The sequence below is a fragment of the Tiliqua scincoides genome, chromosome 16 (assembly GCF_035046505.1).
Source record: "Tiliqua scincoides isolate rTilSci1 chromosome 16, rTilSci1.hap2, whole genome shotgun sequence".
NCBI lineage: Eukaryota > Metazoa > Chordata > Lepidosauria > Squamata > Scincidae > Tiliqua > Tiliqua scincoides.
The window spans coordinates 4,960,983-4,988,543 of record NC_089836.1 but is presented as its reverse complement, the minus strand read 5'-3'; the positions used below and the strand labels follow the sequence as shown (position 1 = coordinate 4,988,543).

Genomic DNA, 27,561 nt, shown 5'->3' with positions numbered 1-27,561 from the left:
TCTACGCCGAGAGCCACCATAGAGGCGGCCGCCGCCTGTTCCGGGGCGGGACGGAACTTCTCCGTGCTTCGGGGGGAAGACACAAGCCCTGGTGATATCCGACCAATCGGGATAGAGAGACCGTGTGACGGACACTATATAGAACCAATTGAGATAGCATCGCCTGGTGACGTAGTGAAAGGGGCGGGGAAAGACGAGAGCCAATGAGGGAGAGCGTTTCCTCGTCCCTCGCGGCGATTGGCGCGGAGAGGTGGGCGGGGACCGCTCCTCGCGCGGGCGCGGATTGGCCGGGCTGTTCGAACGCGGGCGCGGATTGGCCGGCGCGCTCAGCCAACGGGAGGTGCGCGGCGGCCAGGCCAGGTGGGTGCCGAGGCGATGGGGCTGCTGGGGGCGCTGGCGCGGGGCCTGACGCGGGGCGCGGACCGCACGGCGGCCTGGACGAGCAAGCGCGGCCCGCGCAGCTTCTACAAGAGCCGCGGCGCGCAGCCGCTGGGCCGCCTCACGGGGAGCCGCAAGTTCCGCCTGGAGCCCGAGCGCGTGCCGCGGCTGGTGGTGCCGGTGCTGGCGCCGGGCGGGCCGCTCAAGGCCTACGTGTCCTACCGCGCGCCCCCCGGCGCCGAGCCGGCCCCCTCCGCCCGCGCCCTCTTCGAGCAGGCCGCTGCCCCCGCCGTGCGCGCGGACCTCCGCCAGGGCCGCTTCGACCCCCAGGCCCTGCAGCGCTACGGCTTCCGGCCGCGCCAGGACGGCCTCTTCCGCCTCTTCCCCAGCAACCTCGTCCGCTAGCCCCCCCCCCGACCCCTGACGTGGCACCTGATGACGCCAGGCCCGTGACGTAGGCACCCGATGACGTCAGCATCTCATGACGTAAGGCTGATGACGTGGCACCCTCGTGACGTAGGCGCCTGATGACATCCAGCGCCCCCACTGGACCTTCCGTGGGCACAGCAGGCACCGGGATGAAGCAGGACTCGCTCACACACCTCTGGCACCCCCCCCCTGGACAAATGGACTGGCACCATATGCGTGTATATAGATATAGATATATGTATGTATACAAGTATAGGCACACACATATATACGTACTTAAGCGTGTGGGGGGGTATCGTATCTATACTGGGGCCAGCTGCCCTGGGCACCCTCACAGAAAAGAGAGGCTAATGAAGGCATCACTGCAGCACCAAGAGAAACAGAGCGGAGAAAAGGCTTCCCGGCACGGCACGAGAGAGGAAAAGAGCATCCAGGTGGCGGCAGCAATATACACACTCTGCACATGCTCAGAGGGTGAAGAAGGATGGAAGAGTGAAGATCCACCGACTGCTCAGAAAAGAGATGCTCCAGCAGCCAAAGGCTGCACAAGAGAGGAAAAGAGCATCCAGGCAGCTGCAGCAGCCTTGCGTCAGCAATATACACACTCTGCACATGCTCAGAAAGAAAAGGATGGAAGAATCTGCCAGCGGCCGGGGCGGGGGGGGGGGAATCACCCAAGTGAGAAGGAAAAGAAAGGGAGGAGCTCGCCCAGGAACTGCGAAGAATGACCATCAGCTGAGCAGGGTCGCGCCCCCCCAGTACAGGTTTTTCAAAAGACTGAGAAAATAAGATTATTGCCAGAAGTTGGAGAAATCTGAAAGCAGCAGAAAGAACATTGCAACACAAGAGATGACAAGTGGTGACCTTTCTTTGTTAGTCTTTGAGGTGTCTATGCAGGCCTGTGTGTGTCTTTTTTTAGAGCGTCACTGGACAGCGACAACTTGAAACACCCACCCTTGACACTCCTGCCGGACTGTTTACTTCAGTGCTTCTTTTCCTTGGTGAACGTTCAGTGGAATGTGCTAATAAAGAAAAAAATATGCAAGGCAGTTGCAACAACCCTCTGTGTGTGTTTGTAAAATTGCCATTAGGAGCACAGTTTTCTCGAGTAAGACAAAGGAAAAAATCTTATAGGGGTATCTGTGGAAGCTGGCATCAGTCTTCTCAGACTGGCTGCCCTCTGTAGCTCCACAAGACCTCTCCAGCTGTAGGTTGCATCCCTCCAAGCCTGTTAACTGTGAGGTTTTATTATTCCAGTAAGGATTCTGGGAACTGTAACTTCAGCCACTAGAGAGCTGGTTTTCAGAGCTCAGTGGAAGCATTACATGGGTTGTTCTGTACGCTCCAAACCTAATCTGTCAGCATTGTTAGCTAAGTTAATAGAGCTAGCTTAATTAGATTGTTCAATGTGTTCGAACCATTAATTGGGACAGTAAGTAGAAAAGTGCCACTTCTGTGCAGCAATCAAGCATGTAGCCTTTGTATGCCGCAGTGCAGATGGCTTTTCCTTGCTAAGCTTAGCAAGACCTCATTGCTACTGAATTGTATGAACCTGAAAACATGCACATTAGACGGTCATACCAAGCAAGGCAGCTTGTTGGGGACAGGTCATGCCTTTGACATTTAGACACACGCCTAGGGACAAAACACAGTCATGGAAGGTTGTAAACAAAGGCAGGAGTCAGGTGTTTGTTTTAGAAAGGTCCAAAATATATAAATTTTTATTAAACAAATCATTGTTCCCAATACTGATGTATGTGTACATAAGTGCCCCAGGCAGGAGTGCTTTCTCATCACACATATGCCCTTCAGCAAGGATCTCTGCAGGACTGAGAAGGCGAGACGGTCAGTATCTGGGTGTTGTGAAGAATGTCCTCACTCAGTTGCCAGGACAACTGAACGGATACGACACATCCTCACTCTTAATACTGACTGTTGCTGGTGTTCTTCAGGTTTTTGATATGGAAGTAATAAAGAAGCCATGTGATGGGGGGGGGGGAAGCTAGGTAACTGAGGAGCCCACCCAGAGCAGTAGCAAGTATCTAAATTACTTAGCTAGCATGAATCCCAGTAGCCTTTTGAGGCTTCAAGCCTCAAAACCCCAGTAGCAGAGGCTTCAAGCCATGGACTGACAGTGCAACTCTATGCATGTATCCTCAGAAGTCAGCCCCGCTGGGTTGAATAGGGCTTACTCCCAGGGAAGCATGGCCTTTATAGGACTGCAGCCTAAGATTGCCTTTCCTGTAAGTAAGACTAGACAAGAGTGCAGTGAGCATTGGTGCATCTGTGCTTTTCACCTCCAGAGTTTGGCTCCAAAAAAAGGTCTCCTTTTAGCCACCTGGTGGGCACTGAATGATGAGGTAAACGTCAGGAGTCCCACACAGGCTGCCATTTTAAGCTGGTGTTTAAAGAAAGTGTTTCCTGATTAAGTCCCCAACAGAAGTGGGGCTAATAGAGGGGTTCTCTTTACTGCAGTTCAAATGATTAAGCTGAGTCTTCAGCCAGACCAAAGAAGCTTAGCTCCCAAGGAAAGTAGAAACAGAAAATGATGGGTGTGAGGCACAGCAGCTCTACCCTAAGTCTACTTTGTAGAATATGGTGAGAAAATATGAATTCCAAACTGTTGTGTATGTGAGACACAGTGGAACAAAAAAACCCAGTTACTATCACTGAACTTCAGCCATAAAATTGCTGAAGCAAGAAGCAAGGTCCTAGTCCTCATCAGGGCAGGAACTCCCACCTGAAATGCAAGTTAGAAGGAATATATTGGGGGCTGCTGTGCTCAACCATCTGCAGTAAGAAATGGGGGGGGGGCTAACAAAAGAGAACTAAGCTCATCAACACATCCCTGAATTGTCCCCGTCCCCGAGAGTCTCCAAAGCCATAAAAATACGCCCAGAGTAGAGCTGGAAGCCTGTTGGAAAGGGCAGTGGGCCAGCACCAAGGGAGCATCCTGCCCCAAAAGCTCTCTATACCTCTCCTCTGCCCCACCCTAGCACTAAGGAGAAGACAAGCAGGCTGCTATTATAGCTCAGCATCAATGCTGGTGTTCCACTGAGGGCAAAGGAACAGCCTGGTTGACTTCCCATTTCCAAACATGTAGCACGTTATCGTAGAAAGAACAGGTTGCCAGGAGGCTGGTCTCGCTTTGGGATTCCAACAGCGCAGTGGCGCCGTGCGCTTTGGTGTCTGAGCTGTCTCCGCCAGAACGCGGTCCCCATGGGTCAGAGCTCCTTTCCTCCTGGACCGCCGAGGCAGGGGCTGGCTCTTCCTGGTCAAGCAGCAAATCAAAGGTGGCCGTGGGAGATTCGTAGACAATCTTCAGGTGCTGCACTGCTGGCTCCTCCCTCTCGGCCCCTTCGTCCGCAGGAGCCGCTGGCATCTCTGTACACAGCAAGATGGGGTCCTTCAAGGACAGCCTGGACCAGTCAGCTCCGTAAGCCAAGGAATTGTGCAGGACGTAGGAGGAAAGGACACTGCAGTGCTCTGGCTTCTCTGCTGACAGAAAAAGATGGGAGTCTGTTCACCAGCAGTTCTCAACAGCAGGACCCACTTTTTAGAATCACTGTTGGGAACCACTAGAAGTGATGTCATTAACCCGGAAGTGATATCATAGCTGGAAGTGACATCAATTCAGGTTACAAACCTAAGCGGCCATCAGCCATTACCATTATATTGCATAGCTCAAACTTTCCAGCTTGGAAGTCAAAGCAGAACACAGACTTGGGTCTTTCTCCAAGCACACAGCCCTCCCCCCTTTCCAATGCCCCATCTTCCCACCTATTCAGGGCAAAGCACCCAGCCTCTCTCCCACCAGGAGCCCACCCTGCCCAGAAGCTCTGGGCCCTGCAATTTCAGCTCTGGATTTTCAATGGCAGCTGTAATGTGGTGTTAGGTGTCCATTGGACTAAACCAGGATTACCCTAGTGCGGGGCCTCCTCGGATGGGAGACCACCTGGGAATACCAGGTGCTGTAGGCTTATACCATAGTCTTTCGAGACTGAAGGTTGCCAACCGACCAACTGGGAACAATTGGTCCAAGTGGCTTAAAGCCGGCCCAGATCGTGTCCTCCACTCCAAACCATTCATCCCACCTCGTTCAAGCAGCAAAGCAGCCAAAGAGGGCTCTCAGGAGGGTCTCCCACACCCAAGGTAACCAGCACACTCACCCAGACCGCCGCAGCAATCGAGGATTTTGAAGCCGTCGTGCATGCAGGCGGCTAGAAGGAAGTTCTCCCGTGTTGGATGCCACTTCAGCCTCCAAACACCACCTTGCACATGAATGTCCGAAAGGGGCTCCTTCATGCTCCGGGTGTCCCACAGGAGGACGTGTTCGTCGTAGCTGCAAAGACAGAACCCTCTGAATAGCATGAAACGTCATTTTTCCAAGTCCAGAGTTTGTGGTGAACCCTTTGGTGTCTTCATATGTTCATCAAGAGTGTGGCCAGGCTCAAGACTACTTCCTGCTCTTCCTCAGGCAGCCAGCATTCCCTCCTTTTATTTAAAATGGTTAGCAACCTGCAGTCTCGAAAGACTATGGTATAAGCCTACAGCACCCGGTATTCCCAGGTGGTCTCCCATCCGAATACTAACCAGGCCTGATGCTGCTTAGCTTCTGAGATCAGACAAGATCAGGTATGAGCAGGGTAAAATATCTATACCCCATTCACCTCCTAAACAGAAAGGCACTCAAGACAGCCACCAAAAGTACAACAAACGTAAACCCCTACAAAATGAACACGCAATGCACAGCAACACCCAGAGCATCCAAACCCAATCCCAAAAACAGTCTACAATACCAGGTGCCCTCCAAAAGATAGGCTCCGGACACTACAAACAACTGCTACTTTTTCAGCTGTCAATAGAGTTATGTCAATCAGTTATGGAGCCGATCTCATCTCCAGAGGCAGAGAGTTCCACATGCTGCATGCCGCCACAGAGAAGGCCTTTCACGCATGTCGTTGCCCCCACATACATGGGATACTCCATCAGGGATGTAGGGTCACCATCGTCCCACCCATCTTTCAATCACTAGGCCAGATGGCAACCTGCCAGGGTCACTTACCTTCCTGTGGCCAGCAGGTGTTCCCGGAGCGGGTGAGCCTGGATGCTGCAGACACCCATCGAATGCCTGCAACAAAACACAGATGAAGGTGACCCAGCAAGGCCCACTAACAGTCCCACCATCTGAACTCACTCCAGTTGTCAAAGCAGGAGACACGTAGCAAAGAACAACCTTAACAACAACCCACCATCCGACAGGCTATACTAACCTCTCGCTGGTGAAGGTGGGTATCTTTGGGCTGCTCCGTGTATCCCAGCCTCGCAGCTTGCAATCATCTCCCCCTGAAACAGGAGAATGATGCTGGTTTACCCGTGTAGAGGGCTGGGGAAAGTGATGCCCTTTCCCCAGGGCACATGGGAGGGGGGGATGCAGAACCATCCCACAAGGCTGGAAAAAAACTTCCTAAAGGTTCAAGACAGACCAAAGAAGGTATTATTGAGATCCACATGGTGGTCACTGGCTGAGATGTCCTGAAAAGGAGGGAACCAGATCTCTCCCTTCAGCCAGTCTTGTATTGGCAACCTTCAGTCTCGAAAGACTATGGTATCGCGCTCTGAAAGGTGGTTCTGGAACAGCATCTAGTGTGGCTGAAAAGGCCGATTTGGGAGTGACAATCCCTTCCACACCGGGAGCAAGTGCAGTCTGTCCCTGGTCTGTCTCCCTGGCTATGGGCCTTCCTTCTTTGCCTCAGACCGTTGGCCAAGTGTCTCTTCAAACTGGGAAAGGCCATGCTGCACAGCCTGCCTCCAAGCGGGCCGCTCAGAGGCCAGGGTTTCCCACTTGTTGAGGTCCATCCCTAAGGCCTTCAGATCCCTCTTGCAGATGTCCTTGTATCAGCCAGCCTATCAACAGCTATTAGTCATGAGGGATACGTGGAAGCTCCATGCTCAGAGGTAGTCTATCTCCAAAAACCAGCTGTTAGGGAGCCACAGTAGGACAAACCTTTTGTCCTGCTGGTGAACCTCCTGGAAATATCTGGTTGGCCGCAGTGGGGAAGGGAAGAAGAGAAACAGGAAGCAGGGCTAGGTGGGTCTTTGGTCTATTTCCATCAGGGCTGTTCCTATATTCCTTAGTGTTCAAGCTGGGGATTTGAATATAAATCCTGCAAAGACAGACCTGAGTAGACCACGTGCCCATTCCAGCTGTCAAACACGGCGATCCAGGCCTCAAAGTCGTGTGCCTTCCACTGCTGCCGGACCTCCACCGAGGAGGTGGATCCGTCAACAGCCAACAAGCTCAGCCTGCCCTTGGAATCGCTGCTGACCAGCCTGCAAGAAGTAGCGGTGAGACAGCTGAACACCCAGGAATTTTGCTCTTGTGAATGAGACCAAGGCTGCAATTGGATGGGAAGGAATTGCGGGAGGCAGCCTGTCTCTGGGACTCCTTCTCCCAAGATTCTTACAGCCCAAAGCTCTTGACCTGCAGCACAGATCACCCCATTTATCCCTCCCCTCCAGGCCAAAATGCCCAGTTTCCCGGCCTCTGCTCACCATGGCTCCCATCTCGCCGACCAGTCCAGAGACAAAGCAAGGCTTTCATTTCCCAGGCTGGTGGCACACAGCGGCTCCAACCTGCAGCTCTTCTACTGGAGAGAAAAGAAAACTGGTCACCAGGGAGGCCCAAAGAGGAGAGGGCGATCAGATCCCAGCGATGAACACCCAGGCTGGACACCTCGCTAACCTCAGCGGCAGCGCACACCACCTTGTCGGCTTGTGAATGGAGCATCTTTACCTTCTGGGGGGCTGACATCCTGCCCACCTACCTCACTTCCTGTCAGGTGGAACAGCTCCACGCCTCCCTTGGCATTTGCGATGCCCAGAACGGGATGGTTTGCAATGGGAACAGGGCACCTTGAAGAGGACAAGACCAAAACAAAAACAGTTAAGCACTTGGGTCTTCAAGAAGCCCCACAATTCACGCCGCCGCCACCACCATGGGAAGTTGCTGTGCCCTCCAGAGGAAGTCATCCCTACCAATCATTTAACCACCTGCAAAAGGACCAATCGAGGGCCAGCTTGGGCATCGGCTCCTGAAACCACCATTCCTACCATTTAATGTCCAGCACGGCAGCCATTTCCAGCCTCTGGATCTCCGTGAGTGGGACAAAAATCTGTTCTTCAAAATGGTAGAGGTAGAGGCGGCCCAGGCGGACGTGGGGTTCGTCGCTTTCATCAGGGTTCTTGCCATAGGAAGCAAAGCAGAACGGTCGCCTCTGGGAGTTGTTCAGGAAGCCCAGCCACCCCCACCCCCCATTTTCTCCAGCTCATGCAGCTCCCCAGCGATGCCTCTGGTTCCAGGTACCCCAGAGCTGTGAGGGGCAAGGACCCCAAGTGAAGGGCCAGCTTAACCCTGAAAAGGATTTCATAAGAGCACCGAAACCAGCCCAAAACCCGAGTGCCCCAAAGCTTCCTCCACCTCTCCCTTAAAACTACCCCAGCTCTCCTGGGAGAAAGACGGCTGCTCACCTTGCATTCGGGCTTCTTCAGCTGGTACGTGCCACATGCCAATATGTCATGGCAGCCCTCCACGGGGCACCACTCCACAGCATCGGCGCTATATTCAGTGTCGACCACTTGCAAGGTCTGTATCTTGCACTTGGACGCCATGTCAGGAGGTGGTCATCCTGGTCCAGAAGGAAGAAGAAAGAAGTCCAACTTCCATCTGTATCACTCCCTTATTAGGATCAACCTCTTAACCCCACCCCCCATGAAGAACCACTGTTTGTTACGCTGGGGGGGGGGCTTCTTTCTTAAACCCACCAGCACCCCAAGAAAACCACATGCACTCAAAACCAACCAGCTTCCAACCCCAGATTGCCCTTATCCTAACGCACTGGGGATCCAGGACATGTGTGTGGTTAGAGGGTCCAGAGAAGAGTTACCCTGTCGGGTCTGTTTGCAGCCAAATCAATAGGAGTCTGCAGACCTCTTCTGAAGCCCCCTCCCCACGAGTCCAACTCCCTTTGGAGTCCAGGAAAGCAGGAGGAGGAAATGAAACAGGAAACTTCCTGCCACGAGGTCCTTTGGGGTCGCCTCTGCGGCCACTTTGCAGAAGTGGGACACGCGTTTCCCAGCCTGATGCACGCCCCACAGAACCACTCTCTCCCCACACACACACACACCAGAAAAAGTGCAGTTTACACACACACAACATAGACACACAACGTGTTTTGGAAGCAGAGGGGTGCACCACAGAAATCTCTTCCCAGCCCTCCCAGAAATGCCAAGTATGGGGGGGGGGGTTTTCAAAAGCCCCCCCCACCTATCACCAGCCCCTTCCCAGAGGCATGAGGGGTAAGAAGAGCCCCAGACCCTCCCTTTCTGTGGCTGCAGCACGCCCCCCTTTAAGCAGTTATCATAACTTAGGGGGCCGCTCCAAGACCCCCCTTCACTCCCCCAACCTGGATCTTGCAGGAGGCGAGGCCAGCCAGCCAGCTAGCTAGCTGCGCTCCTTGCAGAGAGGAAGAAGAGGAGGAGGGAAAGGGGGCTGGGCTATGACGCTCCCTGGCCACCTCCTCCTCCAGCCAGCCAGCCAGCCAGCTGCTGCTTCCTCTCTGCCTGCACCACGTTTATCCCTGGGCAGATCAGTGCAAAATCCCTTGCTGGCTTTCCTAGGAGGAAGGCTTGCTGGATGCAACAGGGCTTACTCCTGAGTAAGCATGCATGGACTCTCTGGGGAGGCAAAGAAAGCAAGGCCTTTTTGCATGGGAAACATGGGGGGGGGGGCGGTCCTGATCCCCCAAACCCCCAGGATCACAAATAAGGGATTGTGTCCCATGGAAGGATGGGGCCCCGATCCGTATTAAGTCAGGTTGCATTTAGACGCTGGGCAGAATCCTCGGCAGAGCCACCCAGGAGCAGTAAGTTGAGTTACTGCTCAACTTGCCCATTGAGTTCAATGGAACTTGACCCCAGCTGTCTTGGATTATAGCACTAGAATGCAGCCCATAGCCCAAGCCTAGGCCTGTCTACTCAGAAGGTAGTCCCATTATAGTCAACGGAGCTTTCTCCTCCCCACCTTCATATAACCTTTCCTTCCTTCCTCCCTCTACCTCTATACATATAAGTGCCGGCTTACTGCGAGTTTTGTCCCATACGTCCAATGAAGAGGACCTGCAGCTCACAACCTCCTTGAAATAAGCCGGCCACTACTGTATTACAAGACTCCTGTGGCTGGTTTTGCATCACCAGGTTCTGCTGCAAGAGATCAGTGAAGGCTTTTGAGGTGCTGTGAAACTCTTGCGGGTTTCATTGCAAAAGACACAGGGCAACGGGACTGAGAGCTGAAGCTCTGGGGCAGACTTCATTTGATGAGCTTCCATTATTTCAAAGACCGTTATTCTAGACGCACCGCGGGGAAAGGGCTGGTTCCCCTTGACGTAGCCGAGTCAGATCTTTCTTGGAATCAACAGAAGTGACTTGAACCCTCAACCGCTTTCAAGCCGTCCACAGCACATCATCAGGCCGGGGGCCCAAGACTGCAGCTTTTGAGACTCTCTCTCTCTCTCTAGAGCAGTGGTTCTCAAACCTTTTAGCACCAGGGCCCACTTTTTAGAATGACAGGGACCTACTCAAAGTGATGTCATGGCTGGTCATGACATTATCAGGCAGGAAAATTTTTAACACCCCCCCCCCCATTACGACAGATTTTTAACACACACCCCCGTATGACAAAATCCTATCAATTAAAAGTTTACAGTAAGTTAAACATTTACTTAAAATAACCTCCCTTCTAACCCTCCCAAGCAGTTGTTGATGCATTTTTTTAAAAAGTTCCCTCAACATCCCAAAGGCTGCAATCCAATCCACACTTACCTGGGAGTAAGCCCTATTGACTATAATTATTAAAAGTATGTACATAGTTGCCTGGTTTCTGTAGCTCCTGGGGGGGGGGCACAGCTCAGGAACCACTGGGCTGTCACATTTCCCCAAATGCAGTCACATACCATGGCAGCATCGTATTGGCAACCTTCAGTCTCGAAAGACTATGGTATCGCGCTCTGAAAGGTGGTTCTGGCACAGTGTCTAGTGTGGCTGAAAAGGCCAATCCGGGAGTGACAATCCCTTCCACACCGGGAGCAAGTGCAGTCTGTCCCTGGTCTGTCTCCCTGGCTATGGGCCTTCCTTCTTTGCCTCTTAGCCTCAGACTGTTGGCAGCATCAAGCCTAATGTATTAAAAATAAAATGCTCATTGAAATGAATGGGGACCCACCTGAAATTGGCTCATGACCCAAGTGGATCCCAATGCTCATTGAAATGAATGGGGACCCACCTGAAATTGGCTCGTGACCCAAGCGGATCCCAACCTATAGTTTGAGACCCACTGGTCTGGAGGACAGCTACCTCAAAAATACAATCTAGCAGTCACTACATAATGCAAAAGGTCTTACGCAAGGCAGAAGTCAAAAGAGGGGAAGCCCCGGCTGCTTTTCCAGCACAGTGAATTTTGGAGTGCTGTGATAATTCAGCAGGGATCCCCCTCCCTCCCTCCCCCTTTTGGCATTTGTGTGTTTAAATACGGCCTGCTTGGTTAAAGAATAAGGAAGTAAGAGTTACGCTAACCCTAAAAGGTTGGAAATATTCACACTTCTGCACGGAGGAGAGCCACATTTTGATCTCTCCAATTGAGGTGTTTGCCTCAGCAGTGTGTTGGCACCCACCTCCATTTGCCCACCTGGCTTCAGTGCTCTCCTTCCTGGACTGGCAAAGAGGTGCGGAGGAGAAAGGTCCGAGAGAGACTAGCCCCTCACTCTCCTGTCTGCTCTCTCCCATTTTCCTCTGCAGCCCAGGGAGATAGAACAGGGGCTGGCACATCAACAGGGGGGCAGCACATAGTATGTCAGGCACCAGGAGGTCTCAAGCCACCCATGTCGAAACCAGCCCTTCCCCACCAAAGTGCCTGAAGCACTTTGTGCTTCTCAAGAGTGGAAGGGCTGCCTTAAGTGATGAAACTAGCACAGTATATTGCTTTATCTCTTAAACCTTGACAGACTCACTGCTATCTGCAGACCCCGACAAGCAGCCAGACTCTTCCTTCTTCTGCAAGTCTATCTGCATGATTTTTAAAAACCATGTTTACCTTGTCTTTTTAAAGGAGCTCAAAGCAGCATATGCAATCTCTCCGTCCCTGTTTTATCCTCTTAACTACCTCAGCGTAAAAGCCCTTTCACCATTTCTTTGGGGACGGGGTCCCCCGCAGTTGTGACAGCTGCTGTCCAAGTCCGGAATAATTTGGACAACTTCATATCTGCCTAGCGTCAAGGCTTTTCCTAGGCTCATCAAGAAAGGGACAGCTTTGAAAAATAGGAACACTCCAGATCTATGAAAACAAACCTCAGTGTGGTGGTTGAGCCATTCCCAGTAATGGCCATAGTGGCCGCACACCTTGGGGCAGGGCTTAGTGAGGGTGGTAGGCCAGGGCCTCTCTAGTGTACCACTTAGAAGCCCAGTGACCTCAACTGGCACTCCCTCTGCACCCAGGGTGCAAGGACCACAGAGCCAGAATGGACCTCCAGTCCTAGGCTCCGATAACAGAGACAGCAGGAGAAGGTAGGTTGTTGCAGAAGAGTTTGACCCAGCACCAGCTCACCTGGACTTACCTGCCCTGGATCCATACAGTGAGCGGCCACACACATCCACAACACTGTCGCTGAGATGGTGTGGCGGGAGAAGCCACTGGAGATGGTATCCACCACGTATGATTTGGCTGCACTGATATTGCTCTTGCAGGTGCAAAAAACTTGTCTTGTGCCAAGTCCTCGTGCACCAGCTTGAATCCACCACCAAGGGCACAGGTAGTTAAAACTCACCCAGCACCCTCAAAATCTGGATCATTTAAACCCACAAATATTTAAACAGAAAACCGGAGGCGCAAATAGCCTGAACGACAGAAGCAATTCCACTCCCACACCTCTCTGACAAAAGCCAGGCATCACTTGCAATGGGAGAAAATATGTGTGTGTTGTAGTATTCAGTTCAGTTTATTTACTGGACTCTGCTAGGAGATGTTCAAGGAAGATAACAGAATCCTCATTATTCAACCTGATCCCAGGCCACAAAAGATCGTTTGAACAAGGTTTTATTTTTAAAAAGATCTCACCCTGCTTCCAGAAAGCACAAAAGCTCAGGAACTGGAGAGTCTCAAGGAGAAAAGAATTCCACATCTAGGGGGCAACCAAGGGGGAGAGGTGTCCTGGCAGGACCAATTTGGCACAGAGATGATAGACTGGAAAGCACCGCCCTCTCACCTTAAAGGTCATGGTGGGATGTTGGGGTGGGCACAGCCTCTCCACAATGCTGGGAATGGGCTTCAGGTCTGTCTTAATATGGAACGTGCCAATAAGGACTATGCTGGGAGCTGGTGCCAAGATTGCCACAAAGTCACCACTGGGTAAGTGCCCAGTGGTCTCACTCCCCATCTGCCCACAAATGTCTAAGGACAGCAGGGCCTGGGGAAGCGGGTGATTTTGTGGCCATGTCACTCCAGCAGACGTGGTCTTAAAACAGTCCTTGTTGGTTTGTTCAGTGTTAAATTGAGGTCAAATCAGAAGCCACTTTGCGGGAACAAACAAAGAACCACTGCTGCGGCAGTGAAGGAAGGGGGGGTGGGAGTAGGGAGAACAATGACAATGGTGATGGAAGGAGGCAGAGGTTCAGTTGCTTTTGCTTCTTCTGGGGGGGGGGAAGAGTGTCACTCGGCAAAAACAGAGACAGCCACACAGCACTGGGGGGCCCTGCTGGTTCAAAGCAAGACGGCAACCAATCCATTCCAATCCTTTACTTGAAAACACGGCTTCCATGCAGAGGTGTTCAGACTGAACCGCTGACGCCTGCAGCTCGCTCACTCACCCCCCCCCGGCTGTCTCCCAGCCACAGGGGGGAGGAAAAGCTTTCGCCACAGGACAGTTATGTTGAACCAACGATGTGTTCTCACCTGAACATTACAGTAAACGAGTCCTATAGAAGAGAACTGCTAACCAAAAAAAAAAACCTGTACACAAGTTTACAAACATATTAACATATAAATAACAGGAAGCTTCCGGCCAGGAGAGCTTCCCCCAGTAGTCTTTTTGCTTGAGACTAACACTGGAAGGGGAGAGCCAGTCCCTTTCCTCAAGCATCACAGGGGTTGGTTTGGAAGTTTTGTCCTTTTTCCCGTTGTCAGTGCCTCCGGCTTCAAGTGAGCAGTCTGTGCAAAGCGGGCACCACCCCACGCCCTCCAGGAAGGTGCCCAGCTGAGGCCTCGGCCGGCCAGCCAGTCATCGCTCTGGTCCAAGTTCTTGCTGGAAGACCCGCTTCTTCTCCCGACAGTGCTTCTTGTGGGCCGGCCAGTCTTTCTGCTGGCACTGCGAGCCGCAGTACCGGGCCACTTGGCACCGCCCACAGATGTTAAACTCGCGTAACTGGAGGGGGGAGGAGCACGGGACAAGGTGTCAGTATCCCCTGTGGAGGAGGGCAGAGGAGAGAAACTATCCCCCAAAACACGCTAACCGAGCGGCCCGGGGGAGGGCCCGAAGGCGGCACCTGACACAGCCCCCTTTGCCGAAGCTGAGCAGTGCCCGTTGGGGGAGCACTCGGGAACCCTACATGTGCTGCACCGGGAATTCCGTCACAGAAGAAGGGTGAGGGGAGCCAATCAACACTCCCACACATACACTTGTCTTACAATATAAAGTATCCGAACACAGATTTTTGATGGGGACAGAGCTCAGCAGTTCAATCCAGGCAAGGCTCAGAAAAGACCCCTTGCTTGAACCCCTGCTGACGGCAATCCTGACCTCCAGGGGCCGGGGCCTGACTAACATAATGGGCAGTTTCAAATAATTTTCCCTGCATTGTAAGCTCTGTAAATTCATGGTTTGTCTGCAAAACTCCTGCCTGTTTTCCCCAACCAAATGCTCAGCTATTTCCCTCAGGGCCCACAGACCTACTTACACCTTTTCACTCACAGAACCAAGTCAACCAATAACAATTTTACAATGCGTTTTTCAGAATATCCTTAGGCCTCCTTCTATACTGGCTTGCACAACCGCTTCAGTGGGGTGGAAACCAGTGATGCCCTCTTTCACCTCCCCAGCCCTGCCTCCCAATGCTGTCTTCCCAGGAAAACAAACAATGAGCTAGGAAAACAGGCTTGGGGTCTCCTGTCATGGCACCTAGACCTTCTCAGGGGGAAAGGGTCATCTATCCAAGCAGGAGTGTAGCTCAAAGTTGATTGCACAAAGGACAGAATGCACCACTGAAGGGTGCCCAAGAGACAACTTAGCAGCACAAAGACACTTCCTGGCAGGGCAACACAAAGAATCCACTAGATGTGGCTCAGGGGTGGCTTTTCTAAAAAAATGCCAAGCTTTGAAGAAGGGACGAACACGGAGCGGCCGGGCTAAGGACACGGATGGCGTTTCCACAACTTGCTTCTGGGTTTGAACGCACCTGTTTCTCAATCATCGTGCAGGGGGGATAATGACATTCGTAGTATGTGCACGAGTTCTCCTCTTCCTCCACGACGTCCCCGTTGGCGTTATAGTAGCGCGTCACATTCAGCACAGGGAACTGCTCCTCTATGGGGTCCGTGGGAAGCTGTTGTATCGCCAGCCAGTATAAACTTTGTTCCCTGCAGAAAACAACACCCCCCAAGCAAATAAGGCGTTTGCCTCACACCAAGCAGACAGCGTAAGAGAAACAAATAAAGTCTCAATTCCTTGCCAAGTGCGAAAGGGACAATTGCCTGGGTCCTTGGGGGCTAACATGGAGAAACCAACAGCTCCCTCCTAAGAAACAGGGCTACTGCTTTTGAGCTTGTGCGGCTGCCCACGGGCAACTGGGTGGCCACTGTAAAAAGGAGGATGGATGGGCCTTCTAACTAATCCAGTAGGGCTTTTTTATGTCCCAGGCCCAAGTATGAAAGCAGAACGTGTAGGATTTCAATTGAAATGGTGACAACAGCAGAGAAAAGGCAGCTTCAACCACCCCACTCAGCCAAGCTTTATCCAGAGCAACAAAGTCTGGAAGCTCTTTGGAACCCCCCCCCCATCCCCTTATCCATAAGTCTTCAGCTGTTACCTTTGTTTACTAGAGATTTCTTCGGCTTTGGGTCTCCAGCCCCACGGAACCAGGCGCAGGTTATCTAGACGGTTGTCCACTGTCACTGCGTTCAGATGCACTACCTGAAACCCTGGGGCAATGCCTCCCCGATGCCGTTCCCTGGAAGAGACAACAAACTTGCAAGTTTCCAGCAGACAACATCTGGATGTCTGTGGGAGGGGGTGGTAACATCCCATATACAAGATGAGATTTCAAGCTGCTATCTCCAGCTTTCAGATACAGCTAAACTTGTCATGTGGAAGACCACTGAAATTACGCTGTCTCCACACAGCCCCCACTCAAGTAGTACAATCCTCTAATACCCATCTAGGTATTTCAGCCCTTACATAACAGCAGACATCTAGCCAGTTATACAGCAGGCCCTCGTATTCACGGGCTTGACACCCACACATCTGAATATCTGTGGGTGCTGAGCCTGTAGCTGAAGGAGCTCAGAAGACCTCCCAGCTTTGACCAAAAGTGCCTTCCAGTCATGTTTTGAAGGCCAGCGTGCCCCTCCCCCATGGATTTCATTATCCACAGAATTTGGTATCAGCGGGAGGGGGTCCTGGAATGGATCCCCCACAGATTCCGATGGCCCACTGTATAAACTTTTAAAGATACTATTTTGGTTGTGTATTTCAGTTTTGAATACAGGTATGTAAAGCAGAACAAGATCTAAATATTGGGGAAAGAATGTTAAAATGCAACACAAATCCTTCTCTCTCTTAACGCACCCCAAAGTCCAATCTATACCTACTTTTAAGGTCTTATGAAATCTGCAATGAGTTCGGTTCACACAGCAATACCCACCACAGCAACTCGTGCAGCAGCCGCCCAGACCCCCTTCCTCGGTTTTTGTCGAAAGCATAGGCAAAAATTTTAGCACCATTTCCATCTGCGTCGACCTCCATGCGAGCCTGGCCGAAAGAAGAGAACCCATTTCAAGAGGGAAAGGACCACAGGGAAAAAGGACAGTGGGTTCGAGAAACCTGCGTTCCAGTCTCACCTTGCCCATCTGTAAAATGGGAATTACATGGGCCACAGACACAGAATCTCTGAAACAGTCAATACAGACTGCAAATCACTTTTAATAGCATTATAGATATTAACAGATCTTTGTAATTCAGTACATGCTCAGTGCTGCACAGAAGACATAGTCCTCATTCAGAGAATTTACAGTCTGTACTGAGCACAGAAGGAAAGGGGTAAATAATCAAGAATCTAAATGGGAAAGATCATAGGATCAGGAAGCTCTTAAATAGGCAAAGTGAATTTGCTGACAGCTTACGAAAAGAAAAAAGGGGGGCAAGCCATCACTACACCCCAAAGGGTCTTCTGGCCACATGTCCTTGCTATAGATAGTGACCAGTCACATCTTTTTTGGCTCCTAAGTTTGGGGGAAGGGGGTTCAAATGGTAACCTCAGGCAAACAGATCTACCCACAAACTGCTAACCCTTGCAACTACTAAATAGATAGGAAAATAGATCTACCCACAAACTACTAACCCTTGCAACGGGCACTGGAAACAGAGAGAGCAGCAACCTCAAAAAGAGGGGTGGGGCAGAAATAGGGCTAGATTCTTACCTCAAAAGAGTAACTCTCCACGAGTGGAATGTCTTGTTCATCTATTAGTGTGTACTTTGTCTGGAATGAGAATGGCAATTAAGAGTGAAACACTATCTTGGATACGTTGCCAACAGCTTTCCACTCATTTCATCCCAATACTGCTGAACTAACCCTAGGGAGGTAAAGCGTCCCACTGTTACCCAGGGGCACATCTTACGCAAGCAAAAATAGAAAGCATCCATCTTGAAAAAGATGGCGTGTATGTGGTCGGGTCACTTTCCTATACTTGGCATAAACCAAGAGAAAACTACTTCAAGAAGAAATGAGGCTCGTAAGTTTTAGGATCTCTACCTGCCAATCAGAAGACAACGGTCAGGAACCTTTTCTAGGATAAGAGCTGATATGAGGCAGTAGTGGGTGGACCAAGGACACTTCTTTTTGTCTCTGAATTGGCAACTGAGGAGACAGTGGCAGGGAAATGCCTTCAAAAGGCAAGTTTTAACTCAGAAGCCACCAGCGGCATCTGAGGACATAAGCTCTTGCCCACCAAAGACTATGCCACAAGAAATCCCTTAAAGCTTTTCTCCTGTAACATCTTGATAAAATGGCTTGCTGGAACATTATTGAGAACCCTACTTGTAACTTTAGAACAACACAGAGGCTCACGCCCCACACTGACCAAATCCAGGCTAAACACCAGATTCACAACCAATACAATGGGGTTACAGCACAACTACAGTTGTGTAGAGGGGAGAATTTCAGCAGGTGCAGCTTGTTGTCATCTGTGAGATCAGAAGCTGAACCTGCTAAAATTCCCCCCTCGACACAACTGTTAAAGGTTCAGGAGCCCTAAAGTTGAAAGGCTGGCCACCCCTGGGTTGGATGGACCACAACTCAGTAGATGGCTACTTCCTACAAACATCAGCATGCTCCATAAAGGCAAAATTTTAAAAGGTCACCTGTGTGTGGACAACAACTGCCCTCGCCACACTCTCAAAAAAAGCTTTCTCTGTGTAATGGAGCAGGACAAAAAATAGGGTGCCCAGACAAAAGGGGGACAAAGTGCCTCTCCCTTTAACCGCTGTACAGAAGAGGAAATTTTGGCAGGTGCAGCTCAACATGGAAGGGTTTATGAAGCTGCACCTGCCAGAATTCCCTCTTCAACACAACGGTTAAAGGGAGAGGTACTCTGTGTGTCTGGTAACCCTACAAAACAAAGAAAACCCTTCCTCTCTCCTCATCTTCTACAGGGCAAAAGGCTGGGGGGGCGGAGGAGGAGAAAGGGGGAGTCGAAATTTCAGCCAACCCTCTCCCCTCAAAATGCACTTTTTAGAAAAACATAGATGAGTGTCTGGCCAAAAGCTGGCAGAGGAGAGCCCCTCGCCAAAGCCCACCACCAAGGGAACGGTCGACATCACACAAGGAGGGTGCGATGTCACAGAGAGGCCTGTGTGACGGGGGGGGGGGGTCACGGGCCTGGGCTGACACACTTGCTACCCCCTGCTCCTTCTCTTAACAGCTATAGGGTAAAAGGCTGGGGGAGAGGAGAAAAGGGGGGGGTTAAAATTTCAGCCCCTCCCCAAAGCCCACCACCTAGGGGTGGCTGACGTCACACAGGGAGGGTATGGCATCACAGAGAGGCCACATTACATCAAGGGGCTGAGGCCCCTGGTGCCCCTCATCACCTATAGGGCAAAAGGCTGGGGGAAGGAGAAGGGGGGAGTCCAATAGCCCCTTCCCTCAGAGCCCACCACCAAGAGGGAAGCTGACGTCACAGAGGGAGCATGTGACGTCACAGAGGCCCTGTGACATCAGGGTGCCAGGGCTGAGGCACCAGGAGTCCTCCCCCCTCCAGGGCAAAAGCCTGGGAGGAGGAGAAGGGGGCCCAAACTGCAGCCCCTCCCCCAGAGCCCACCACCAAGAGGACGGCTGACGTCACAGAGCGAGGGTGTGACGTCACAGAGACCCTGTGACGTCAGGGGGCGTCACGTGCCAGGCCGAGGCCCTCCAACCCCCCTCAGAGAGTCGTCGGAGGCCCCGCCCGCACCTTGCCCGCCACCCGGCCGAGCCGCACGATGCCCAGCTTGAAGTCGGTCATGGCTTCGGTGGGAGGGCGGGGAGGGGCGCGGGGCGGACGAGAGGCCGACGACGAGGAGAGGACCCGCCGCCGCTGCTGCCACGCGCCGCCCGCCGCCGCACACCCGAGCTGAGGGAGGGGGCGGGGCAGGCACGCACCGCCGCCGCTTCGGCCCGCGCAGCCAATCGCAGGCCGAGCCGCCGCTCCCCCCCGCCCGCGTCATCCGCTCCGCGCCGCTCCCAGCGCGCGAGGCAGCGCAGCCCCGCCCATCCCGTCGCGCGCCCTGATGACGTCAGGCGCTCGCCTGAGAGGGCGGGTAAGGCGCAGAGCTAGAAAAGGGCAGAGTGACAGGCTCAGGACGAGTTCACGGGTTGTCACAACTAGACGTGTGTGTGTGTGATCTTGAGCAAATCTGAGCAGTGTCTTTTCTTTTTTCCCCCTTTTGATTTTGCTTTAATGAATTTAAGAATCGCTCGTCGCAAATGGAGGCAACAAAAAACACTTGTTCAGTGAAACTCGGAATCCTCCCATAGAAAGGCACTTCAGTTGCACTTCTAGCCCTTTCATACCTCTGTGGGCGGCCGATGACATCAGGAGCGCGCGAACGCCGTTTATTTATTTATTTATTTATTGCCTTATATGGGAAGCGCGGCGCACGCGCCAGAGAGGATGGGCGGGGCCGAGAGGCATCCTGCGCTCCGGCCTGAAAGGAAAGCCTCTGATTGAGCAGATCGGCGCATGCGCGCTAAGGTACCACTTTCTCCTACCAAGGAGCATAGATTTGCTGCGCAAGCAAAAACAGATGCAACTTGGGTCTACCGTAAATCACATAATATCAGGTCTCAAGGAAAAAAGTGGCTTCCTTTTTGATGCTCTCAGGTGTGGGATGGTTTTTTTTCCCCCCTTCCTCTGCAGGTTTGAATCATCTGCACCTGCAGCCTCAAGTGGACCACAGGCAGCTATCCAACCGGTGAGGCTCTCCCACCATGCATCAGGGTGCGCTTCACCTGATGAGCTTCTGCCTGTCTGGGAACTGTTGAAGAGCTGCAAGAACCTGGCCAGAATCCCCAGGATGCGCTTCACCTGGTGAAGGTCCACCTGTCATGGAACTGTTTAAGAGCAACTTTTTTCTGTTGGGCTCTTTTCCAAGTCCATCAAGGGCAGGTGGAGGCTGGGTCACACCACTAAGGGCCCAACCCTTTCCAACTTTCCAGCCCTGACAAAGGAATGCTTGTTCCCTTACCTTGAGGAGGCTTCTGTGACTAACCCCCCCCTCCCCATTGGCATAAGAACATAAAAACAGCCCCACGGGTCAGGCCAGAGGCCCATCTAGTCCAGCTTCCTGGATCTCACTGTGGCCCACCAAATGCCTCAGGGAGCACACAAGACAGCAAGAGACTTGCACCCTGGTGCATGGCTGCATCAGCACTGGAAAATCGGAAAGGGTTGGGCCCTAAGCCCCTCAAGCCTTGAGGCTATTCATTAGGAGAACTGGATCAAAAAAAATTTTTTTTTTGCAAATAAATTAATAAAACATTGCCTGTAAATAAATAAATAAACACACTCTTTCTAGATCACCTTGTTTTAAAGCCTTGTAAAGCCTGGTGTGTCCCAAGTGAGTTGCATTTTAGAAAGTGGTTCCCAGTGCTAAAAAGTTTGAGATACATTTGACAGTTAAGATGACAGGCTGGGCGCCATCACTCTCATAGTGCCCAAACCTGGTGCCTGGTTTGTGCACCTGGCAAGGCCAGGTTCAGAAGCTGAGCCGGAATCTCCCATCACCTGGAGAACCCGGGCAAGATCCAGAGAGCAGAACCCTGAGAGCTCCAGAAGGCGAGAACCCGCTGATGTCACACTACGTGCAACGGCCATTCCAGCGAGCAAAGGGGCTGCGTCAACATCGCTGAGCCAGAGCAATGGAGTTCCAGCAGAAACAAATCAAGTTTTTGGCCCAGCAGTATTTGGATGGCAGCTACGCAAAGAAACCCAAAAGGACACCGTTACTCTACAGAAGGCATGCACAACACCACTGGTAACGCACATCCCGTCGCCACATCTCAAAAAGGACATAGTGGAGCTGGAAAAGGTGCAGAAGAGGGTGCACAAAATGGCTAATGGGCTGGGGCACCTCCGTTACAAGGAAAGGCTCCAGCGTATGGGGCTCGTCAAGCTAGATAAAAGGGGGGCCATGGGGGAACATGATTGAGACATGCAAAATTATACATTGGATGGATAGAGTGGACAGAGCAGCCATTTTCAACCACTGTGCCATGGCACATTGGTGTGCCAGGAGTGCTCCACAGCTGTGCCATAGGAATTTGGAGGAAGGTCATTTATTAGTAGGGCCAATAGAGGATGTGAGCCCCCCAACAACAGCATGCTGTGCCTTGTCAATTGTCACAAACCTAACGGTGTGCCTTGACCATTTTACTGCCTTATCAGTGCGCAGTGAGATTAAAAAGGTTGAAAATCATTGTAATATGTTGTGCATGGGGCTGCCTTTGGGGGCTGCCTGGAAACAACTATCCCTCTAGGAGACCAGGCCTTGAGAACACCCTGGTGAGATTGTAACAAGACAGTCACGCCCCAAAAATTTTTCCAGTCAAGTTGCAAGGGATGCGTGCTATAATTCACGAGCTGAGGGGTCAACTGCACTGACCAGAGGGTTGGACTAGATGATCTTTAAGCTCCCTTCCAACTCTAAAGTTCTATGGTTCTACAGTTCAGTGGTAAGGATCAGAAGAGAGGGATAGCTTATGCCAAATAGGGGCAACTGGACAGCCACTGCAAGAGGACAGCCACTTTTTCCTGCTTTTGGGGAACAGGCCCCCAAAAGCAGGCCCCCAAAAGTGTTGTGTGAACCAGGCCCCAGTGAATGCCCAACTTTCCCCCAGCCCCTTGAGGCTTCTAGGACAGCCTTCCCTCCAAAACTGTGTGTGTGTTTGGTTCCCAGGAGTCAGGCGAGCAGAGAAAGCAGCGCAAATCCACTCTTCCCAGGAATCTATTCTGGAAGGCAAAGCAGTAAGTATAAAGCAGGGCCTTTTCTTCACTGGGGCTCAGATCCCAGCTTTTGTCATGCTTGCTGGCAAGGCGGCCAACACGCTTTCCCAAATCCTGCACCTCCTGCTCTGTATCTGTTAACAGTAGCTTGAGCTGCAGCTACAGCAAAGTCCTCACTTAAAGTTGTTGGGAGGTTCTTGGAAACGTTAACTTCAAGCAGAGCTTCTCTTCATGCCCACTGCTAGGCAGAAAGCAGCTGCTCAAGGCATAGGAGCAAGCCAGGCCCCTTTACTGAGAGCACCTGGAGCTGTGGGTCCTCCGGCCCCATTCCCCCTCCCTTCACCCATTCCTGGTGTTGCAGGGTTGCAGTCGCTAAGCTTCCCACCCTGCTTTTCTAGGGCGTCAAGAGTCCCCAGACGGCCGGCTTCTGCTGGAAGTGAACGTGGACAGCCCTGGGCCAGCTGCCTACTCGCCCTCCACCATCAACTACAGAGAGAGCAGCGCTCCATCCTACACCTTTGGCCGGAAAACGCCACCGCGAGGTATCCAGGAAAGGCAAAGAAAGGCAACGCAAAAGTCTGTTCTGGTTACTTGGAGCTCTTTCCATGGAACAGGACAGTCTGGGGACAGGGTATAAACCAGGGGTGTCACATTAGCTTCATTTAGTGGGCCTTTCCTGGCACCTCATTGCCGAGGGCAGGAAGTGAAGCACTTCCAGGGGCCACATTCAGCCCGCAGGTTTTGTGTTTTGACACCCCTGGTGTAAACAGCCTGCCTGAAAGTGAGTGGCTGTGAAAGGTGTATAGCCACCTTAGCCCGAGCCTCACCACCTAGCTGAGCACTGTCAAACCTGACTGGCAGTGGGTGGCTGCCAGCCTGAGTCAGACCATTGGTGCACCAAGGCCAGTTTTACCTAGACTGGCAGTGGGTCTGAGGATAGGGTCCTGCCCTATCCATTCTGTAGCCACACTGAGCCATACAGTACCATGTGGTAAGGGGCACACTTCAGATCTCCATTGGGGAGGCAGCAGGTCCTCCTTCCTGCCACCCCCACAGCAAGTCTCAGCTTGGTCACGGGAGTGAAACCAGCTGGCTGGTTTTGCTGTGATTGTGCAAAGAATCACTTGGGGGGGGGGGGTGCAGCATTAGCAGCAGTCTGGAAGTAATTGCAGTGATGTCATTGTGTCACTACAATTACTTCCAGGTTGGTGCAATGAGGGGTTTGTCCTGGGACACCACATTTGCTAGCTACAGCAGTGCCACAGTGTGGCCAGGGAAGCTAAATAAATTGCATAAGGAACTGGTAATTTTTATCGGCTTATTTGCAAGGCTGTTTGGGAAGCCTAGACCTAGGGAGAACTATAGCAGCTTTCTGAAGGAAAAAAAAAATCAAAGGGCGAAGTTGCGGAAGGATGACCTAACTTTCCAGACTGTGCATTCCTGTCTGTGCTTTTGGGGGGGGGGGGGGGAGTTTCCATCACACTCCAGGCCAGCAGTTTGTGGCAAACTCTTGCCCCTCAGCTGCCTCCATCTTGCCTTTTTCTTCCTGTTGCTGTAGATGGTGGAGGACGTCGTGCATGGCAGACAGCTTGGCTGCAGGGCAAGCACCCATTCACTAAGAAAGTCGATTTTGCCCGAGAGACCAATGTAGGTGGCACTTATGGTAGCAAATACCAGAGAGGAGAGCCTGATCCTGTCAGAGACGGGAGAACATGGAGCCTTGCGGAGCCCCTCAGGCTACTGCTGGGCTGATATTAGATTGGGATCTACTGGGAAGAGCACCAGCATATGTTGAGAGAAACCCGGGTGTCTCAATTCCCCTTCATTCAACAAAAAGGCATTTGAAAGTTGTCCAAACTCCAAGCCAGTGTTCCCCAACTGTACACTCAAAACAGCTTTTTTCACAGGCCCAGTGCAGTCCTGTGTAGAAGCAAATTGAGTCAGGTCTTTTCACCAGCTCCTTAAGAGAGCATGACTGCTGGATCAGGCCCTCAAGGGCCAAGCGTGTTTCTCACAGGAGCCCAGAGGCTGCCTTGGGGAATGGCCACAAACGGGAGAGGGTGCTCCCCAGAAACAGCTGCCACTCAGGGCATACAACCTCTGACCCTTGAGGGAGCAGGTATTCGGCTTGAGCAGCAGTTGCCATGATTCAACATCCTGTGCATGTTTAATTTCCTTTTATGGGAAAAAATAGCTGTCTTAGAAGCCTCTCCTCTTAGCCTCCATCTTCTCTACCAGCACTATATGGATAAGGACCCTTTAGCCTTACAGGGCTATGGAAGGGACCCTACAGGTGGGGTTCTCTGCAGAGCCAGGAAGTGTCATGCACCTGCCCCGTCTTATCCCCCACCAGCTGAGCTCTGGACATGTGCTTTACAGTGGCCATCACCTGCTGACTACAGCCTGCCCCTGGGAGCCCAGCCACCCAATCGGCCCAACGTCCCCAACTTCACCATTGGCCAGAAGGGCAAGTTCAGCTGGGTCAACAAAGGTGAGCACCCCACCGGAGCATATTCCCTTCCCCAAGCTGCCATGGTTCACCCAGAGCACCTCTGCCCTCCTACAGCAGCCAGGAACCCCAGTACTTGCTGTATTGGCAGGCCCCTTTCTGTGCTGCCCGCCTGCCTCTAACACAGTGCTTTGCTACCTTTCTCCAAAAGAGCCCAGGACAGTGGCAGGAGGAACACAGAATGGCCACTTTCCCCTTACACAACACCAGAACCAGGGGACGTGCACTCAAACTGAGCATCACAAGTTAGAACAGACAAAAAAATAGTAATTCTTTATTCAGCCTGTCAACAGTGGTGGGGGTTCTATCTCCCTGTGCCCCTTGGGAGTTGCAGCCGCAGCCACTACAAGGTAAACTTGTCATGAGCTTTGGCTATCTTTAGCTATCCAACCTAGCTGCTAAAGGGAAGCCAAAAATAACAGAAGTCTGCCCTCTTGTGGTTGACCAAGAAACAGGTATTCCAGGTAAACTAAAGGCATACACTGTATTGCTGCTTTAATTATTGGGGCTTTTTATTTTTTAACACTAGACACTGTTCCAGAACCACCCTTCAGAGCGCCATAGTCTTTCGAGACTGAAGGCTGAAAACAACATTTATTTTTTAAAATTGTAGGCCACTTTTGGTATTTGCTCCTGCAGAGAAAAGCCAGAGTATGAATCTCTTGAATAGAAAATTGAGCAATTCTTCCCTGCAAGCCCAGAGACCTGCTCCCATCTGAGCCTGCCCAAGGGTCAAATAGATAGCATTCTCCACCTGGTAACAGGGTTATGGGATAACCCATAAATGAGAGAAATCCCATTAGATGCAATTGGGAGTGATGTTGGGCTTTTTTTCTGCAGCAACTCCCTTGGGCCTGAACCCAATGCAGCTTCCAGGCTCTGAAAAGATCCAAGCCCAAGTGGATCTTCCCAGTTACACATGCTTAGGGTTGAACTGCTTGCACTTGGGGGACAGGGCTGCCCCCAAAAATAAAAAGGGGGAGCCTCCTGTGCTTTCTGCCCTCACCCTCCTCCCCCACCCCTACAGATTCAATGAACTACCCAGGCCCAAGCCAGTACTATACAGACAACGCCTACGCACAAGTGCTCAACCGGTCACCATCCTACATCATCAGCCCCGCACCACAGACTGTGTTCGTCTGGTCAAGCAAAGGTGAGGCACATCAGAAGCTGTGGGCACAGGGCCTGGACTGCTGGAAGCCTGAAGCCCTGCATGGGTCAAACAGGAGCTAGCTTCTCCTTTGCAGGACTGCCAGAAGCAGGAGAGAGGCTGGCTCGGATGCCAGTGAAAGAGGTGCCCTTGCCTATAAGCCTGCCTCCCTAGTGGGTGGATAGGAGTGCACCCTGGACACCACAGTCCCACTGAACCTAGGTGCCCAGAAGGAGCCCCCCTTCAGCCAAGAAACAGCAGTCCTAGAAAGCCATGCCTGGTTATGCCCCAGGCTGCTGTGACAGCTTCAGCCCAGAGCCATTTTCAAAGTCAGAGCAACACCACAGACCAGATATTTGGGGCCAGGAAGGTTCTTCCTTTTGCACCCTTTTTAAAGTTGCCAAAGGCAACTAGCAGCCCACTATTGGAAAGAGGATATTGGCCTCAGCCAGCAGGGACCCTCTGTGTCCCCTTAAGCCAGAGTCATCTGCTGCCATCTGCTTCATCCCTACAGTGGGCACGCCTGGGCCTGGGGCCTACAACGTGGCACTGGGGCACAAGGCGGCCCTGCCCAGCTCCCCAAGTTTCTTCATCCAAGGTGTGAGACGACCCAAGAAGCACGAGACTGGGCCATTCACCACACTGTGAAGACACAGGCTTTTCTTGGCAACACTCTGCTTCTGCTCAGTGCCTTGTTTGTGCAAGGCAGCTCTCAGAACCAAATACAGGCTGAACCTGGTGAACTGCAGTGTGTGGCGTCTTCCTGCTAGCATGGATTCTGGCTGGTATCTATCTACCTGGGCAGGATGCAGCCCAGTGCTCTATCCCCATGGTTCTCTTCTCCTCCACACTTCTTCCTATCCAGGCCAGGGGTGGGATGAAAGAGGTACAGGGTCAAATGGGCACCCTCCCAGTCTGCTGCCTAAGGCAGCAACCCCAGTCTGCTGCATAAATGGGCCGGGCCAGTCCTGCATCTGTTCCCTGATGCTCTGTCCAAATTTTTAGAGTTAAAAAACCCAGGAAAGATTCCAAGTCTGTACGCAGAATAAACACACACCTTGGAAGTTCTATCCATCTAACATGGACAGGCCATCAAGCCATTCGTTTTTCCCTTTCAGTTGATCGTAGGTGTTTTATCTGATGAAAATGTTAACTGCAGGTTAGGATCAGAACTGGCTACAGCCTTCTTAGAATTCTGCAAAGGTGTTTGCAAGCTGCAAAATTGTGTAGAAAACACCACATCAGTGAGGAGAACTAAATTCTGAAGCCTCTACACCCAAGACAAAAGACATGGGTAGACT

The 27,561-nt window shown here is 52.0% G+C and overlaps 4 protein-coding genes across 4 annotated transcripts; 2 read left to right on the top strand and 2 right to left on the bottom strand.

Annotated features, from left to right (window-relative positions):
* Positions 1-314: 314 nt before the first annotated feature.
* Positions 315-991, top strand: MRPL41 (mitochondrial ribosomal protein L41). Its single transcript, XM_066610918.1, has one exon. It carries the CDS (start codon positions 376-378, stop codon positions 781-783), a length of 408 nt encoding a protein of 135 aa, XP_066467015.1. The 5' UTR covers positions 315-375; the 3' UTR covers positions 784-991.
* A 1,504-nt stretch (positions 992-2,495) lies between these two features.
* Positions 2,496-9,326, bottom strand: DPH7 (diphthamide biosynthesis 7). The gene is given in 10 exon segments (XM_066610919.1): positions 2,496-4,305; positions 4,977-5,149; positions 5,873-5,938; positions 6,081-6,153; positions 6,989-7,140; positions 7,363-7,457; positions 7,635-7,722; positions 7,921-8,051; positions 8,338-8,495; positions 9,273-9,326. Coding segments are annotated over 9 exon segments (1,380 nt in total). The 5' UTR covers positions 8,479-8,495; positions 9,273-9,326; the 3' UTR covers positions 2,496-3,844.
* A 3,607-nt stretch (positions 9,327-12,933) lies between these two features.
* ZMYND19 (zinc finger MYND-type containing 19) lies at positions 12,934-19,756 on the bottom strand. The gene is made up of 6 exons (XM_066610740.1): positions 19,572-19,756; positions 17,543-17,602; positions 16,768-16,874; positions 15,934-16,074; positions 15,304-15,484; positions 12,934-14,273 (listed from the first exon to the last, which is right to left on the bottom strand). Exons 1-6 carry the CDS (start codon positions 19,620-19,622, stop codon positions 14,130-14,132), a joined length of 684 nt encoding a protein of 227 aa, XP_066466837.1. The 5' UTR covers positions 19,623-19,756; the 3' UTR covers positions 12,934-14,129.
* Positions 19,757-21,517: 1,761 nt separating this feature from the next.
* Positions 21,518-26,908, top strand: STPG3 (sperm-tail PG-rich repeat containing 3). The gene is made up of 7 exons (XM_066610656.1): positions 21,518-21,633; positions 22,555-22,622; positions 23,000-23,143; positions 24,160-24,248; positions 24,981-25,092; positions 26,138-26,263; positions 26,775-26,908. Exons 1-7 carry the CDS (start codon positions 21,518-21,520, stop codon positions 26,906-26,908), a joined length of 789 nt encoding a protein of 262 aa, XP_066466753.1.
* The last annotated feature ends 653 nt before the right edge of the window (positions 26,909-27,561 follow it).

Bases quoted from the DNA above. Each gene is read 5' to 3' on its own strand.
- ZMYND19 (XM_066610740.1), bottom strand. From the start codon at position 19,622: ATGACCGACTTCAAGCTGGGCATCGTGCGGCTCGGCCGGGTGGCGGGC. The intron at 16,075-16,767 runs GTGGGTATTGCT...TGTCTCTTCCAG, and splicing joins CTGCTGCACGAGTTGCTGTG to GGAACGGCATCGGGGAGGCA. The intron at 14,274-15,303 runs GTGCGTTCAAAC...TCCCCCCTCCAG, and splicing joins GCACGATGATTGAGAAACAG to TTACGCGAGTTTAACATCTG.
- MRPL41 (XM_066610918.1), top strand. From the start codon at position 376: ATGGGGCTGCTGGGGGCGCTGGCGCGGGGCCTGACGCGGGGCGCGGAC.
- STPG3 (XM_066610656.1), top strand. From the start codon at position 21,518: ATGGAGTTCCAGCAGAAACAAATCAAGTTTTTGGCCCAGCAGTATTTG. The intron at 23,144-24,159 runs GTATCCAGGAAA...CTGTTGCTGTAG, and splicing joins CCGGAAAACGCCACCGCGAG to ATGGTGGAGGACGTCGTGCA. The intron at 25,093-26,137 runs GTGAGCACCCCA...CCACCCCTACAG, and splicing joins GTTCAGCTGGGTCAACAAAG to ATTCAATGAACTACCCAGGC.